Source organism: Corvus moneduloides, chromosome 6, assembly GCF_009650955.1.
Source record: "Corvus moneduloides isolate bCorMon1 chromosome 6, bCorMon1.pri, whole genome shotgun sequence".
In the NCBI taxonomy this organism is placed as follows: domain Eukaryota; kingdom Metazoa; phylum Chordata; class Aves; order Passeriformes; family Corvidae; genus Corvus; species Corvus moneduloides.
This window is the reverse complement of record NC_045481.1, coordinates 23,815,194-23,831,352: the sequence shown is the minus strand read 5'-3', so window position 1 is coordinate 23,831,352 and position 16,159 is coordinate 23,815,194. Positions and strand designations below refer to the sequence as shown.

Sequence of the window (16,159 nt, the reverse complement as noted above, 5' to 3'; positions counted from 1 at the left end):
CGAGCGCCCCCTGGCGAGACGCCGCGCTGCTGACAGCGGGCACAACGCCCCCTGGCGGCGCCGGACGGGTGCGGGTGGTCAGCGCCGCCCCGCCCGCGCGCTCCCCACACGGCGGGGCCGGGCGGGTGATCCCGGCGGGCCGTCCCGGTGCGGGGGATGCGTCCTTCAGCTCCTCCCCGCCCGCCCGCTCACGGAGACGGACCGTGGTGCCGGGCAGGGTTCAGGGCCGAGCCACAGGCCGCAGGGCCGGAGAACCCGGGCACTAATACCTCTTCTGAGGAAGGAGCTGGACAAGCACGAAATGATCCCTCTGGACATCCCAGTGGCTGAGGGACAGTCGCCTGGGCAGCAGGTATTGCCCACCTGTCATAGGGGAGACAAGAAAGTACCAGTACTGATTCTGCACATTTGGGTTATTTTGGGGTGGGCAGTGAAGTTTCAGGTTGCTTCCAAAGGACGCACAACTTGCAGTGGCCATTGCAAGGGATTTCTCAAGCCGGGAATTTGGGATTAGGCAGCGATCCCCAGCGCGATGGTGAATGCCAGTGTGTGCTCCCCCCGCCGCTGCAGGAACGGGAACGGAGCAGTGAGAAACCCGAGGCAGGGGGAGGGACTTCAAGAAAGCAGCAGTGAGCTGTGTCAGTGAATGGATCCTCTCTGGCTTCTCAGTGACCCCAATTTTAATACAGAAACCAACTTTTTTTTTTTTTTCCTCAGATTTGGACTGCAATCTGGTTTCATAACCCAAAACTCTGAGTTATGAAATATTTCAGAACAAGTAAATTTCTGGACAAGTCTGGTGATAAGAGATGAGAGATCCTACGAGCTGTCATGCCCTCCTTACTCCTGTGTCTCTCACCTGCCATCCTGTTGATGCCATTTCTTCTGCAGATCCTTTGGGCTTCTGCACATGCCCTATGGGTTCCACTTCCCATAGTAGCTGTGTTCTTTTGCCAGTTCCCTGCCTCCCAGCCCTCTTTGTCTTCATCCTCATCTCCTTCATCTTTTGCTCTGCTGCTACCTGGCCAGCGGTCCAGCTAATCATACTTCACAAAATCAGTGTTTATGCTCCCAGGGATGAAAGGAGACACATCAGTGTGTTTCCTTAGCAAACGGCCTTGTCTCTAAGCCGTGCCTTTCTCCTTGCCCTCATCTCCCTTCTCTCAGCTCTTTTCCTGATGGAATTCACAATGCTATCAGTCATACCTAAAGGTTAAGCTCCAGAGGGCAGAGATCAGCCCTCTGAAAACCTGACCTCAGTGATGACTAACTTTTATGTTAAAAGAATCATGGGGGTTTTCTTTCTCAGCTGTTGCATCAGACCTGGGTGACGGTTGCTCCTAGGCAGTCACATCTTCTCGTGGGGCAGTGCTGCAGCTGTGGCAATTGTGTGTGTCACCTTGTCAGTGGTTACCGGACTGAACTGACTCCTTTGCTCTGTTGTCCACTTTATGTTGAGGGGATATTCCTTCCCTTCCCTGCTCGACTGATGAAATGGCTTTCCAGCACCAGGGGAGTCAGAGGATCTAACACAGAGATGAGATTGCCACAACTGTCTATCCCAAGCCCTTCCTCCTACTTCCTCCTTCTCCCTGCCCTTTGTTCTGTCACTGACACCCCACGACCCCCACCTGGTAAAGCACACACTGTGAGCTCCCTTTGCTGTATCGGCTTCAGGATTTTTCCTGGGAACCCTCCTAAGGCAGCCAAGATCAAGAACAAAAGAGAAGTGCTTTCTCGGTGCCTCTCCATCCCCCCTCCGAGGCTGTGCCCTAGACACTCAGCTGCTGTCAGCACAGAAACATTTACATCTTTTACAGCACTCCGGCTCTACTTCTCACGTTTCTCCCCCAGCAAACACCATGGTCATTTCAGTGTGTGCCTGGGGGCAGGGCTTGGGAAAGGACCGGGGAATCACGACTTGAGCAGAGTTTTATGGGTCTGTTTGCACTGAAGGGCCATATCTCAGCTCCCTGACTAGCTACAGACCCAAGAGAAACCCCCTCTGCATTGCTAACCTGTCACCAAAGTGTATGCCATGATTCCAGGGAAGCAAGAGCTGGGTCTGACTTGCTAGGTCCTGGGCTCCTTGAGGCAGTGCAAGTTAATTCCTTGTGGTGTTTAACCGCAGCCCCATCTGCTCCTGCTTGCTAGGTGTGAAATATCCCATCCCCCATCCTCCCCTGCCTGCTGTTCCACGCATTTTTGCCCTGCCCTGGACCAGTGAGGGAGCCAGATCCCGCATCCCTGGCCTCCCAGCCCCCTGCCTCACGTCGTTCCCTACTGCCCCTCTATATTTCCATTTCCCTGTGGTCCCTCTCTGCCTGCTGGCCTGTAGCTGGGATGTAAGGAGAAGCCTGACAAACCCATCTTTCACTGCCTTTGTGGGGCAAGTGGTCCTGGGTGTTCTCTGAAGTAAGCAGCAGCTTCTGTCATCACAGAAAGAAACACAAAACTGCAGCCTTGACTGTAGCTTGCTTTCCGTCTTTCCCCTCTTTAATGCTGCTGGCTTTGTGTGATGTTGCGTAATGAAGCACTGCCACAAGATTATCCCCTTCCTGGGCTTTCCAAAACTGAATCCACCATTTCCTGCCCATGCTTCCAATTTCTAGTCTCCTCATAGGTACCTGTCCTCACTGGAGCTTGCAGCTTCTTCGGTGTGGGATCACCTACAAGCTTTAGCCCTCTGTCAAATCATTAGTAAAGAAAGGGTAATGAAAACTCTCATCCTGGGTTTCAGCTCTGTCTGTATTAGGGTGTGAACTAAACCAGCTAATTTCCAGCTGGATCAGCAAGCTGAACTGACTGACAGAGTCCCTCACACTCCTGTGCCACCCCAAAGCAGAGGGTGGGAATGGGAAACCGAGGGGGAGCAAACAGCATAGGCTAGGCTCAGCATGGCTTAAACCTCCATGGAGCCGCACCACGGCTCTTGCTGTGATATCTTAATGATTCTGCCTTTTCCTTCTCCACACTGTGTCTTAATTAGCCTTTCCCCCTCCTGTGCGCCAAACTGCTCTGCTTTCTTTTCAATCCTCCTTCCTTGTGCTTTGCCTCTAACAGTGTCTTTCTACTGTACACTTCAAAGGCTTTGCTTGCTGCATCTCCCCCATGCTGGCATTGGCTGGTAACACCCCCAAAGCAGGCCACGTCTTGCCATGAACTCATAGTCGTTGAAACGGTTCCGGGCCCTTTGGATCTGGGTAAGAAGCAGGCATGGGGGAGGAGAGGTCAAGGATTTTCAGCATTTCACCTATGAGAAAAATTATTAGTAACGCAGGAAAAAAAAAAAGGGGGGGAAGGGACCCCTCCTCCACCCACCCTCCCCAGAGGAGAGCCCGCTGAGGGCAGAGTGCTTTTATGTGCAAGTGGGAGGGAAGGAGAGTGTTAGGGCTTCAGAGGGAAATGCTTTGATCTTGACTTTGAATCTCCTTCAGTTCCCAGCTCTCCCCCACCCTCCCACCTATGGCCACGACCACAGGATACGGCCAGGACTCCTAGTTCTTGCTCAGTGCTGTGGTACTTCACTTGCTGCTTCACATTTAATTTCTTCCTGTGAACCTGGGAGCCTCGCAGAGGCCTCGTAGAGCAAGAGCACAGTGCCAACACCAAGTTCAAACTTTCCCTCCTGTCTCACAGAATGGGAAGAAAAAGAGAGCCCAGCCAGCCAGAAGCCAGAAGGGAGAAGAGCCCCAAGCTGAGTAGAGGTGAATTAGAGATGGGACCTACTGTCAGGGTTCTGGTCCCCCAGGGCAGGGGGCAGGCAGACCTGGCTCTCCTGTGCATTCCTGGTGCATTAGACTGGTTAGTGCAGAACATGACCCAGAAGATGAACTGGGAAGCAGTAACCATTAGGAGAGGGACAGGGAGTGGCTCTCAGGAGACAGCACTGATGTCCTCTGGTCCCACAAAGAGTTATTTTAAGTTGGAGAGAGGACAACAGCAATGAGAGCCCTTGGTGTTCTCTGCAGAATGGAAAGGAGGTGGCACTGAGGGGTGCTGGAGGATGGGGAATGACCCTGAGTTCTGATTCACTTCAAAGAAAGAGGACAATAGGGTGTGGGAGAGACTTAAGGGCCTCCAGTCTCTTGTCCAAGATGGGATCTAATGTGTAGGCCAGTTCCCCACTTCCCTTGTGAGATTAAACTCCTAACTGGGCCTTGCCCTTACACTGCCTTAAAATTCAGGCCCAATACTTCTGCTGTCTGTGTTGCCCCTTTTTTTCTCAGCCGAAGTCACTCCTGTTAACCACTCTCCCTCAGTGAGGTTGATGCACTTGGCTATCTCTGCCTGCCAGTTCTCACTTCAGCACCACTAAATAAATTTTTTCCTCACATAATCTCCTATTTATAATTCAATCACTCCAGCTCTGCTACTCCTGGCTGAAAATTTCCTATAGTTTGTTACTTTCCCTCTCAGTATGATGTGAGCAGACCTGTCTGCCAGTGTCCAGCACTGTCCCAGGCATGCACAGACCGGAGGGTGCCTCACAGGACTTCTCTGCAGAGCCCAACAGTTGGTCTCTCTGAGCATCACTTTAAGGGCTCCAGCACAGGCATGAGGCAGTGGGTTCAAAGGTGGTTTCAGGGCCAAGAATGAGAAGTACCAGATAATGTGCATGAATGCCAAAACAGGACTTCCTGTCACTCACTGTAAACAAGTTAGCACAATAATTGGGGTGGACTCCATGTTTTCCAGGTCCCTCTTGGGCAAAATTGCACCAGAACCACTTGACCTTCCTTCTCCCTAAGAATAGTGGGCGTATTGCAGCTGCAGCAACGTGATTGCTGTTGCCAGTTCAGGCTGCAAGCTCTGCTCATTGCTCTTTCCTTGTGGAGCAATGCCAGGCACAGGAGAGAAAGACAGCCAAGACAGTAGACACTTAGGACCCTCCTAGAAGCTCCCATGCTCTCATTTCCATCAGCCCGTCAACAGTCCCAGCTCCCCTGACTTCCCAGAGAGATTCAAATTCTGCAGTGCTCTGGAGGGAGAAAGGTGGGACAACCAGAAGCCAGGGTACCAGCAATGGCTTTAAGAGGATGGACATGTCAATTTAGCCCATGTATAGATGATAAATGGATCATAAAGTAGTGTGGGTCAACCTTTTCCAGCTACAGAGGTGGTTTTGGCAACTGGTCCACAGTCTGACCTGCCCCAAATGGCATTTGGTTGCCGATGTGTTTCAGTTACATCCCATCCTACCTGAATAGTCTCATTTGGTCCACCCATGCACAGCCCTGCAGTAGGTAGGGTGTTCTGACTCCCTCCACTCCTGGAGGTCCCCTAGCTGGGAATGGGGAACTTTCCTGATGGGGTGGATAGCTGTGTGTTTAAATGTTGTCCCCATGTGTGTCACTGTCAAGATTGTCACATTACAGTGACAGAACCAGAGCAAGCCATATCTTATTATACAAGAACTCAGCACCAGGTCCTTGAGACATCCTTCCTCATGAGGTTCAAGCCAACAAGAATTCTATCTGCTGAACAAAAAGATTGCTCTTGACCTGGGAGAAGACTCCATGCCCAAACGTGGAGCAGTAAAAGCTGCCTTACAGCACGTTTGGTAGCATGGTGCCTGGAGACTCCCCACAGCTGGGCATCTCTGCACCTTTTCTCTGAGCCGTGTCTGGGAGAGAATGGGCTGCAAGCAGGCAGGTTAAAACACAAGAGACAGAAAAGCTTCTGGCAGCCGTAGCTAAACTGCAAAAGGCTCCATGGTTGTAATGCTGAAGCATCCTGCACCAAAGCAGGAAGCACTCTGGTCCCCCACTGAACTCCTCCAAGGAACAGAAAAATGCTAACTACTTGTTTATAAGCTGAAAGTGGGTGTGTGCAGTCATCTGCATAACAGAACTGCCCAAGCTGTCTCTTTGTGTGTTTTCCAGCTCCTATGTTAATCACTGACCCTGCTGACTCCGGCATTTACCAGTGTCTCACTGCCCTGTGAGCACTGCTTTGCATTTTCTACTGAAGAAGTTAAAAGGATGAGAAGGGAAGCTCAGCAGCTGTGGACATGAACACCAGCCTGCCAGAGGGGAAAAGAGCCAGGACTGGACAGGCTGATATCGAGAGTGGAGCTGGCTTTGAAAGATTGTCTGAAGGGGATAAAGCTCACCAGGGAATGGTTTAGGTCTCTCTTCCTTGCACTGTAGCTTCACTGGGTCCAGTGAGAGTGACCCCTGTGAGTCCTGAAGGCCGGGGTTCAGTGTCACCTGGGGTGGTGACTCCTAACTAAGGCTGGGAGGACTCTTAAGCAGCCAGTCCACAGCTTCCAGGGAGCCCTTTCCTCCTGTCAAACCCTCCTTGCCCAGCCTCCCCCTGCATTCCTGGGATCAAATGTGAGACAAGAGCAGTGAGGAAAAATGCTCTGGGATATGTGCTTCTAGGCAGTGAAGGTATGCCTTGATTTGTGCAGCAGTGCTTGCCACTGGACGAAGGTGGAAGGAAAGGCAGCAGGAGAGGGATCTGGGCACACTTACCCTTTGAAATATCTGTGTTTCTTCCTGAATTGCACAAGAATCCTATACACGGCGTCTCCGTGAGTCCTCCTGCTCTCTTGTTGCCAAATGCTACCTCAGAAATGAGTGCCACAGTGAGGTTCCCCAAGGGCAGTGGCATGTGGGGCAGGAAGGCCTTGCTGTCTCTGGCATCAGGAGTTACTTTGTGCCCCTCACTGGATTTGGGGCGATTGTGGCAGGTTTCAGGCTGGTCCCCAGGGATAGGCTGGAAGTAGATACTGCCTGCAGCCAGAGCTACACACATACAGGGGACATGTAGCACTGACAGCAAAGGTCCCAACTCTTCCCTCTTGACCAAACTATGACCTCTGTCATTAAAATGCACCCAGGACTCACACCCAAGACCAGATGGGCTCCTTGGGTTCCTGTTTTGGGGTGATGTAGGTTGGGAAGAGACAGGTTCTGGAGGAAGCTCTAGAGTTCTGGACACGTGAAGAGGTCATGGGCTGGAGCTGGTGTTGGCAACTTAGCAATGCTGGAGCGAGGTGCCTGATGCGGCTGTTTGCACAGCCTCACGTGATGCCCAAGGGACAGGATGAACCCATTGTGAGAGCAGGAGTTAAGGAGGGGGACCTCGGCCCTGAGATTAGGCTAAGGAGGCAGCAGAGCAGAGATAATGGGGAGAAAGATAGCTCCACCGAGGGTCCAGGCACCAGCAGGCAGATGTAAGGCTGTCCAGGAGGCTGCCCAGAGCTGAGGACAGGGAAATGGTTTCTGTCGTTTGGGTGCCTCCCACAGACAAACGAGAGGGTTTTGACGGGGAGCTGTGTCTGCCTTAGGAGCCCAGGGATCCAGCCAGCCTGGCCTTGCTGCTGAAAGGTCACCACTTGGGAAGGAGAGAGGAAAGGGCATCTCCTAGCTAGCAGGACAGAAGGACCGTGGCCTTGTCAGGAGCGAGCGGGGAGAGGGAGCAGACACGCATGCAGGCTGTGCCAACCCTTGGGCTGCAGTAACACTCACCTGGGAGCTGCCTGCTCCCCGTGGGACACGATGGGTGCCCCGCGCAGGCGCCCAGCTCCCACCCCGTGGCCCCAGTGGGCTCTGCCACTCGCCATGGGGCTGCAAGCCCGGGCGGGGTGTGGGGCAGAAGGATGCTTCGGGGCGCAGGGTGCCCGAGCGCTCCGGGGCGCAGCGGGGCAGGGCGGCCGGAGGCGGCGGGCCCTTTAAGTGCGGCGGCGGCGGCACAATGGCCATTATCACTTTAGCTTTGGAAGTGACCCCCGGCCCGCTCCGCTTTCATCTGGGCCGGGGCCGCGGGGATGGCCCGCTTCCTGGCGGGGGAGGGGAGGGCGGGGGCCGGCGGGGAGGGGAGGGGCGGCCCGGCCCGGGTCGGCCCGGCCCGGCGCCGCACGCGGCCGCCCGCTCCCGGGGGTCACTGCGGGGCTGGCACCGGGGCGGCCGCGGCTCCGTGCCGCTTCCTGCTGCCGCCCTTAAAGGTGCGGGGCGGCCCAGGGTGCGGGTGGGGCGTGACTTGACCCGCGGAGTCAGGTGAGTGTGGAGCCGTGCTGGGTGCCGTCGGGGCCGCGGCTCCTCGCCATCCCTTCCAAACTCGCGGACTGTCCCGCTGAGGCGGCACCTTCCCTGGGCGGGCGGGCGTCCAGTCCCGTTTTGCCCTCAGTCTCGGCTCGGCAGCTGCCCGGGCACCGGCGGCCTCTCCCCTGGCCCGGGGCTGTGCGTCCCTTTGTCTCCTGGCGAGGGGAGCGGCCGCCCGTGCTCCCACCCGGGGTGCGGGGCTGTCCCCGTCGCGGGGCAGCCGCACAGAGCCACCTCTGCTGCCTTCGGGAGAGGCGTGAGCAGCCGCGGGTGCGTGGGGCTGGGGGTGTCTGTCAGGCGCCGCCCGCACCCGAGCGCTCAGTGCCCCCGCCCGAGGGGCGGACGAAGCCGGGCTTGGCTGCAGCGCTCGGCCTAGGTTAAGGTGGGTCTGAGGCTTCTCCCTCTCCCGGTGAGCGATGCCCCGTTCTTGAGCTTCGGTGGACATGTGGGTGTTGGCAGATGGAGCAGGCTTCCTGCTGCCTTTGCTGCTCACCCCTGGATCTCCTCCGGTGATATTTCCAGCCTAGACAGCTCCTGAAGTCTATCACTTCTGTGCTCCTGCTGTATGGTCCCGGTGGTTTAAATATTCCTCTGTCAGATGAGAGCCTTTACTAATGGGGTGGCCTGAACCCGCAGCTGGGGCTGGGAAGCGAGCCACTTAACCCAGGTGGGCTGGGGTGCGTGGACACCCCTGCTCCTGTGAGGTACCAGGGGCCCTGGGTAGTTGGGGCTGAAGTCTCTTGGATTCCTGCTGGTGGGAGCATTTTTGGGACTGGCTGGGGGAACTTGCGCTACTGGATGCCACCAGCTCATCAGTTTAGGTGAGGGAATGTGACCTGCAACTGTTTCCTTATCTGTAACAATGCAAAAGCGGCCAGGTTAGGTAAAACCTTTATCAGCTGCGAAAGCTGCCTTGGTTATTTCTTGGTGCTGAGGTGGTTTAGTGAACACTTGTGTGTCGTTTCCAGCATGCTTCCCTGGGGGTGTGCAGGGAGAAATGTTCCCTTTGCATCAGGTCCTCTGTGTTGAGAGCTGCTGGGTTTGATCTGGCCATGAACCAAGCCCCCCAGCTTGTCTGACTTCTGCTTCTGATTTACCCAAGACCCTCTCCACCTGCTCCAGGAGCTCCCTGCTGCTGATTCAGCTGTGGGTTTTGCCTTAGGATTGCTCTGGGCAGCAGGAGCTGACAGTGACATTGAGGCTGTGGATTTATTGCTGAAGAAAAAGATTAATGGTCATTAGGCTGTGCCTCCAGCCCTCCCTCTCTCTATCTCCCCCAGTCTATAAGGGGGTGGGAAATGCCCACTAGGACAGAAATATCAGGGCTGTTGCTGATGCTCTCTAGCGTATGTCAACTATGTCCTCACCCTCTCCAGTCTGTCTTGCCTTTCCTGGCTCTTCTGGTGGGACAGTGCTCTGCAGGCCTTGGCTGCTGCAGGGGGAAGTGGCTGGCCCCTAAAGGGTTTAACAGCACACAGAGAGGGAGGACTTGGGCTCTGTCAGCCCTGTAGTTGTCCTGAGTTGTGCCTTTGCTTCAGCTCCTCAAGCACATGTCACTCAACATAGGCTTAGTCAAAATTTCTATAAACTACTGTAAATTTCTACCAACTTCTAGGAAAATAACAATGCAGATCTGAGCTGACAACTTCATACTTTCTCAGACCAGGATTTTAGGACTAGTTTATCTTCCCTGCTTCATAGCTGTGTGCATTCTCCTGTGTTTGTCTTTAGTAACTGATGCTCTACAGCTGTGGGAGCATCTGTAAGAACATTCTGGCCTCTGACATGCAGGAGATGGTGGAGGAGTTTGGAGCAGGGAGGGGATTCAATTGGTGACTACCTGTGATCTGGTTAAAGGCAAGGGGCATCAGCAGCATGGAGGCTCCTTGTGATGAAGAGCTTGTATATGTCCACGTGATTCTGTGGCACCTCATGTTGTTTGTGGTTTGGTCATGGACAGGGGCCATAGATGCTGCAGCAATAATAACCTTACCTGCAGCAAGGCTGAAAATTGGCAGAGTTCAGGCAGGACATCTGCTTTACTGTAGAGCTGCTGCTTTTACTGCCTCTGCTGTTCCTCATGTACCCACAGAGCTGTGAGTGCATAGCGATACCAGTGAAGTGTTGAGAGAAGGTGGGCTCTGGCTGGGATGTGAATTGAGCAGGCTGTGAAGTGATGCTGTACCTATTAGGAGTGAAGCTTAGGAGAAAATGGAGGAGATTTGACGTCTTATTTCAGTGAAGTGTTGTGGTCCCTGGGAGAAAACTGGCCCAAGAGGGAGAGAGTAAGCTGGCTGGGGAGAAGCCTGGGCTGGCTGGTAGTGAAAGGATGCTGAAGAGGGCTGCACCGATGAAGCTGGAGCTAAGAGCTGTGCAGCCATCATGAAAACCCCTGGAGTGAGGGGGAACCATGTAGGTATCCAAAAGCTGGACAAAGAGGGCAGTGCAGGTTTGACCCTTTGTATTTTGTGAGTGGGAATTGGCATGTAGAAGGAGGTATGACAGGACTGGGACTGGCTCAGGCAGGGAGGAGCACTCTGTGCAGACTCTGAAATACCCACTCGGTGCTTGTACTCTGCCTGTACTTTTGCCTCCTGCCTGGTAGCTCATCTAGGAGAAGCCCTCCTTTTGTGCTTTCTCCTTGGTTGGTGGTGTGTGTCTGCTGAGCAGCAAGTGACATCTAGTGTCAGCTCAGGCAGCAGTAGCCGTGGCTTGGGCTGGCTCTGTCACTTCCATCCCAGGTTCTGTGACAGTTTCTGGTGCATACAGTGGGTGCAGCTGCAGAGCTCTGCTCTGAGGGAGAGGGCAAGCTGCTTGCCCCTTTTTCTGTTGAGCTTGAACAGCTTGAGCCAGGTGCATCCATGTCTCCTCACACAGTGTGGTTCTGTCACAGGTCCTTTCCTGCAGGGATGACAAATGTTTTTCCCTTTGAGGGAAACTCTTCTCCCTGGGTGCTGATAGGGGAGTAGTAAAATGGAAATGATGGAACTAGCAGTGGGAGAGGTGGGTGTAGGGGCGATGCCAGGTGCAAAGCCAGGCATGCAGTGGTGGGAGGTGACCTGACTTCCCACCCCATGGGTGCAGTCACTCCTTAGTTTCACTTAGGCAGGTGGAGGCTGTGTGTCTTATGTGCTGCCCACAGGAGGTCACTGGTGAGCAAGCTGAGCCCATGTCCCACTCCCAGGTCTGCCTGGTGAGGACCAAGGCTTCCTCCTTTGTCCTTGGAATGTGCATGGTGGCCTTTCCTCTACCTTTTTCCTCCATCCTGCCCTTTGGGCAGGAGCTGGACCTGGAGGCTAGGCCGCTGCCAGTCTGGAGTGTGCACTGTCTTCATCTCCATTGACTTCTTTCTTTTTGCCATCTTTCAGGATGATCCAGAGGCACCAGCTGGTGCAGTCTGTGCTGCAGGAGCTACAGGAAGCCACCGAATGCTTTGGCCTGGAGGGCCTTACCAGTGCTGCACTGGAGGCAGAGAGGACCTTGTCATCTTTCTCCCTGCCTGGCTATTGTGGGAGTCAATTCCAAGAGGAGCTGGAGGTTGACCGGGTAGCCAGGAGCCTCTATCCTGAGGATGCCCCAAGTAACATGCTGCCTCTTGTTTGCAAAGGTGAGGGGAACCGCCTCTTTGAGGCTGCCAGTGTGCTGCTCTGGGGCAACCCCAGCCTCAGCCTGGAGCTGCAGGTGCGTACTGTGGTGGAGATGCTGCTGCACAAGCAATACTACTTGAACGGCATGATTGATTCCAAAGTGATGCTGCAGGCTGCCCGCTACTCCCTCTGCACTGACGAGACCCCGGAGATGACCAGCCTCCCCATGGCTATCCTGGAAGCCATCTTTGATGCTGATATCAAAGCTACCTGTTTTCCTGGCACCTTTGCCAACATGTGGCATGTCTATGCTCTTGCCTCAGTACTGCAGTGTAACATCTACTCCATCTATCCCATGAGCAACTTGAAGATCCGACCCTATTTCAACCGGCTCATCCGGCCCAGGAAGTGTGGCCCACGAACCTCCACACTACACATCATGTGGTCCGGGCAGCAGCTCTCCCAGCAGGTCTTCAAAGCACAGTACTTTGTGGCCGTGGTTGGCCTGGAGGAGCTGGAACCCACGATACCTTCACCAGAGCCTCCTGTCCAGCCCATGAAGACCCTTGAGCTGCTGAACAGTGACCCCCAGTTGACCTACTCCAACCTGCGTGACCGCTACAGCATTACCAAGAGCACCTTCTACCGCTGGAAGCGCCAGTCTCGTGAACACCGGCAGAAAGCGGCTGCCAGGTTTGCAGCTAAACACTTCCTCCAGTCCTGCTTTCAGGAGGGTAATATAATCCCCCTCCAGCACTTCCGACAAATGTTTCCAGAAATCTCCCGATCCACATACTATGCCTGGAAGCATGAGATGCAGACCATGGTCAATGGTGATGCCTCTGCTCTGTCTGAGGCCCACAAGTTGCAGGAGCTTCACAGGGTTGTCCCAAAAAAGGCTGATGTGAATGAGCCAGCAAATCCACAGGGGAGTTTAAAATCCTCAAGTCCTTCCCTAGATCCCATTCAAGCAGGAATCTTTATGCAAGGAGCCAAATCCTACCTGGAGAAATGCATTTCCATGAACACTCTGGTGCCTTACAGATGCTTCAAACGCAGCTTCCCTGGCATCTCCAGGTCCACTTACTATAACTGGCGAAGAAAAGCAATCAAGGAGAACCCTAACTTCAAACACCCCCAGTCACCCTTGGATAACCAGAAAACTCTAGCTATAGGAAAGCCATTCCTGCAGTTGAAGCCAAACAGCGTGCCTGTTAGGAAGAGACGGAATGGAGACCGGCCAGCACCCAGGCGTCTCCTGCAGCTCCAACCTTCTCTGTGCTGGAGAAAGCAGCTGCGAGATGTGGCCAGGAGGCAGGTCCAGCAATGGCAGCTGCCATTCTGCAAGTACCGCCTGCGCTATCCATCTCTCTCATCCACAGCCTACTGGTTTTGGAAGGGCAGTGGCCAGGCCATTTGGCAGCATCGCCTGCCCTGGAGCAGCTCCAGCCTGCCATTGAACCATGTGGCTTCTCTGGTGCCTCCAAGAGCGGAGCCAGGCCTCAAACCACAGTGCCATTTGGAGGCAGCCACCAAGCACATAGATAAGCCAGTGGCTGCCATGCCGTGCAACACCACCCTTTCGGGCTATGCCATGTCGGAGAGAGCCAACAGCCGGATGTTTGTGATGGATGTAATCGCCACTGCCCAATTCAAGGCACAGGCCAAGCTGTTCCTGCAGCAGCGCTTTGAGTCGAAGACCTTCCCAACCTACAAAGAGTTCAGTGCCCGCTTCCCACTCACAGCCCGTTCCACCTATTACATGTGGAAGCGTGCTCTGCATGATGGGCTGACACTGGTGGATGCCTGAGTGCCAGCTGCCAGCTGGCTTGGCCACAGCTCCTCTGCTGATGTGCCCTTTGGCTCTGGTGGGGTGCCCAGGTTGGGGCCTCACTAATTTTTTTTTCTGGTTTGGTTTTGTTTTGTTCCTAGTCTCTGGCTTTCTTTTTTGTGTGGTTCAATCAGGTATGGGAGCATCCTCACAGTGCCTATTCCCAGAGGCTGGAGGGGTGGAAGGAGAAGGCACTGAGTACCCCAAAGGAGAGGGACCAGGTAATTTTCCTCTCTTTTTGCTCAGCAGATGAGCAAGAGAGGCAATACTGTGCCAGTGTCATGGTGTGCTGCTGGGCCTCCTGAAATGGAAAGTCTCTCTGCCGCAGGCAGTTGCTTCAACGAGTAATGTGGATGTGCAGGATGAGCATGGAGGTGCCCAGCATCTCATCAGTGAGCAGACTAGTACTGGCTCAGCTGTAGGTGAGGAGAGGTTTGGGGAGTGCTCAGCTTTATGTAAGAAGCATCTTTGGTCTGGGTTCTTCCCAGCTAAGGAGAATAAAAGCTTCACTTGGGGCCAGTGAAGCTCTCGCTTTTAATACCTGCCTCTGGCTGCCCTGATCTTCCCTAGATGGAGCAGAGGCTGGTAGATAAGGGGACTTGTTTCCGTCCTCACTGTAATCTGTATGCTGGAAATGCTAAACTAGGAGCCAGTGTCTTTTGCAGGCTCTGGAGAAGCTGTCCATGACCTTTCAGGTCTTGTAGCAATAACCTTTCACACAAACCTTTACTCTCACAGCTGGCAGCTGCCTTACTTTTCTAGGGTCTCTCTTCCCTGATGTCTAGAATGCAGAGAGACTGAAACTTGTGTGCTCAGTGTCCGTGCATCCCCTCTGCTGTGCTGCAAGCAACATGGATGCGTGTATCTCAGTTGTAAGAAACCAAAGCAATAAAGACTCTTCCACTCCTAGTCCTGTGTAGTTTCTCACTCTCCCTGCATGATTTCCAGGCAAGGCTTTCCCCTCCCTCTCTGCTTTCTAAAACTGTCTAGTGGGCACGAGAGTCTGTGCACACCTCGATACCCGCTTCTGAGAAGGTCCTCTTCTGGTTCCTGGTGGGGACTGTCTGCTGCTTGATATCTCCTCTCTGGAGGCCTGGCTGGAGCTGTGGTCTCCCTGGTAAGAGCCCAGGACTTGCCTTCCAGATCAGATGCAAGGCTGGAGATAATCCAGTGGGCACAGCCCTTTGTGACAGCAGGGATGCAGAGACAATGTCTGAGATGTTGGTGGTCCTGCCCTGAAGTGGTGGTGGTGTACTGGGAGGCTGAAACCAGCTGTTTGCACCTCTGCCCTGTGAGCATCTTGAGGTGCAAGGCTGAGGAGGTCTCTGCCTGACTCCAAAAAGCCTCATCCCCTTAGTGTGTGAGCTTTCTTGTGGTGTCTGTCAGCATGCCTGTGTAGGACTCAGCTGTAGGATGTCTGGGGCTGGCTGGTACCACTGAGGGTTGTGGTGACAACTGCAGTACCTGCTCTTGCTTCCCAGAAAGCTGTCAGAAGTCAGAGCAGCCTACAGATGCAGGGGGAGAGCCTCCCAAGCTCTGCATTTACAAGGTCAGTTCCTGAGGCTGGGTCAGCAGGACTGAGTCTTGTCTTAGCCTCAGGCCTTTGGTAGGGCATTAGGAGCTTTGGTGACCATATTAAGAGGAGATGCCATAACACATGTGGTTTGTCTGTCCCCAGTCCATCCCTCTGCTCCCCCCCCCACTCCCTCTTCCCAAACTAACTCACAAATAGCTTGTTTTTCCTTAAGGTGTCTGGAACCTCTCACTGGCTGCTGCAGCCCAGTCCTGTTCCTGATTTAGTCTGTCTTCACTCCCTGCGAGCCTCCTAGGCAGGGGAGCCCTATGCTACAAAGTTCTGCTGAGCTTTCTTCTGCAACAGCCTGCAGGAGAAAGGGGTGCTCACGGTTGTCCTGTGGTGGGGCAGTAGTGTTGAACCAGCATCTGGGGCATGTCTTAAGAAACCATTTAGTTCCTTGTCCTTGGTGATGGTGGGATGTCAACACCACCCATCCACTCCAGCATGCCCTCTGTGGTCCCAGAGGAGGGGTTCTGGGGTGCTGGGTGCTCTGGGAAGGGAGGCACATAAGGAGCAGTGAGCTGCCAAGCAGTGCTGTGTGCTGCTGCAGAGAGCCCTGGGCTCTGTGTCAGCAAGTAATTGAAGTAATTAGCTGCCAGGGAGGACTCATCCATGAACTCCTCTAAGAGAGTGAGCTGGTAATTACTCCAGAGAGATTACCTGTGTCTCCAAATTTATGGAGGCTGGAGATAGCTGCTTTCAGCAGCAGTGGTGGTTGCAGCAGCAGCTGTGAAAATGGGTGCAAGACCCCCAGAGTGTTCCCTTCCTTGCCTGAGTCAAGGGAAGCAGCAGGGAGGGGGAGTTTTCTGTCAGTGGATGCCAACATGGGCCCTATTTGGGTGGCCCTGAGGCTGGGGCATCCAGCATGGCACAGCATAAGGGGTGGTGGTCAGCTGCTGCTGGAGGCAGGTGGGCATCAGGAGAGCCTGCTGGGAGCCTCTGTGGCGTGGCCCAGTGCTCTGCAGGGTGAAGGAATGGCATCTCCTGCTCAACATCACCCAACTCTCCCTGAACAGGGAGTGCTGCATGCATCACACCTGAGCAGTTGCAGGATGAATCTCTTCTGGGTACTGGGCTCCACAGCCCTTTGCAAGACATTTTAGAAGCCCTGGTG

The 16,159-nt window shown here is 54.3% G+C and overlaps 1 protein-coding gene across 2 annotated transcripts; it reads left to right on the top strand.

Annotated features, from left to right (window-relative positions):
- Nucleotides 1–100: 100 nt before the first annotated feature.
- Nucleotides 101–14,378, top strand: VRTN (vertebrae development associated). Of its 2 annotated transcripts, none has more exons than XM_032113435.1 (2): nucleotides 101–352; nucleotides 11,420–14,378. In XM_032113435.1, exon 2 carries the CDS (start codon nucleotides 11,421–11,423, stop codon nucleotides 13,446–13,448), a length of 2,028 nt encoding a protein of 675 aa, XP_031969326.1. In that variant the 5' UTR covers nucleotides 101–352; nucleotide 11,420; the 3' UTR covers nucleotides 13,449–14,378. The 2 variants fall into 2 exon arrangements, with proteins under 2 accessions (XP_031969326.1, XP_031969328.1); XM_032113437.1 differs by lacking the exon at nucleotides 101–352 and adding an exon at nucleotides 7,923–8,006.
- Nucleotides 14,379–16,159: the final 1,781 nt, after the last annotated feature.

Coding starts and splice junctions, on each gene's coding strand:
- VRTN (XM_032113435.1), top strand. CDS start 11,421: ATGATCCAGAGGCACCAGCTGGTGCAGTCTGTGCTGCAGGAGCTACAG.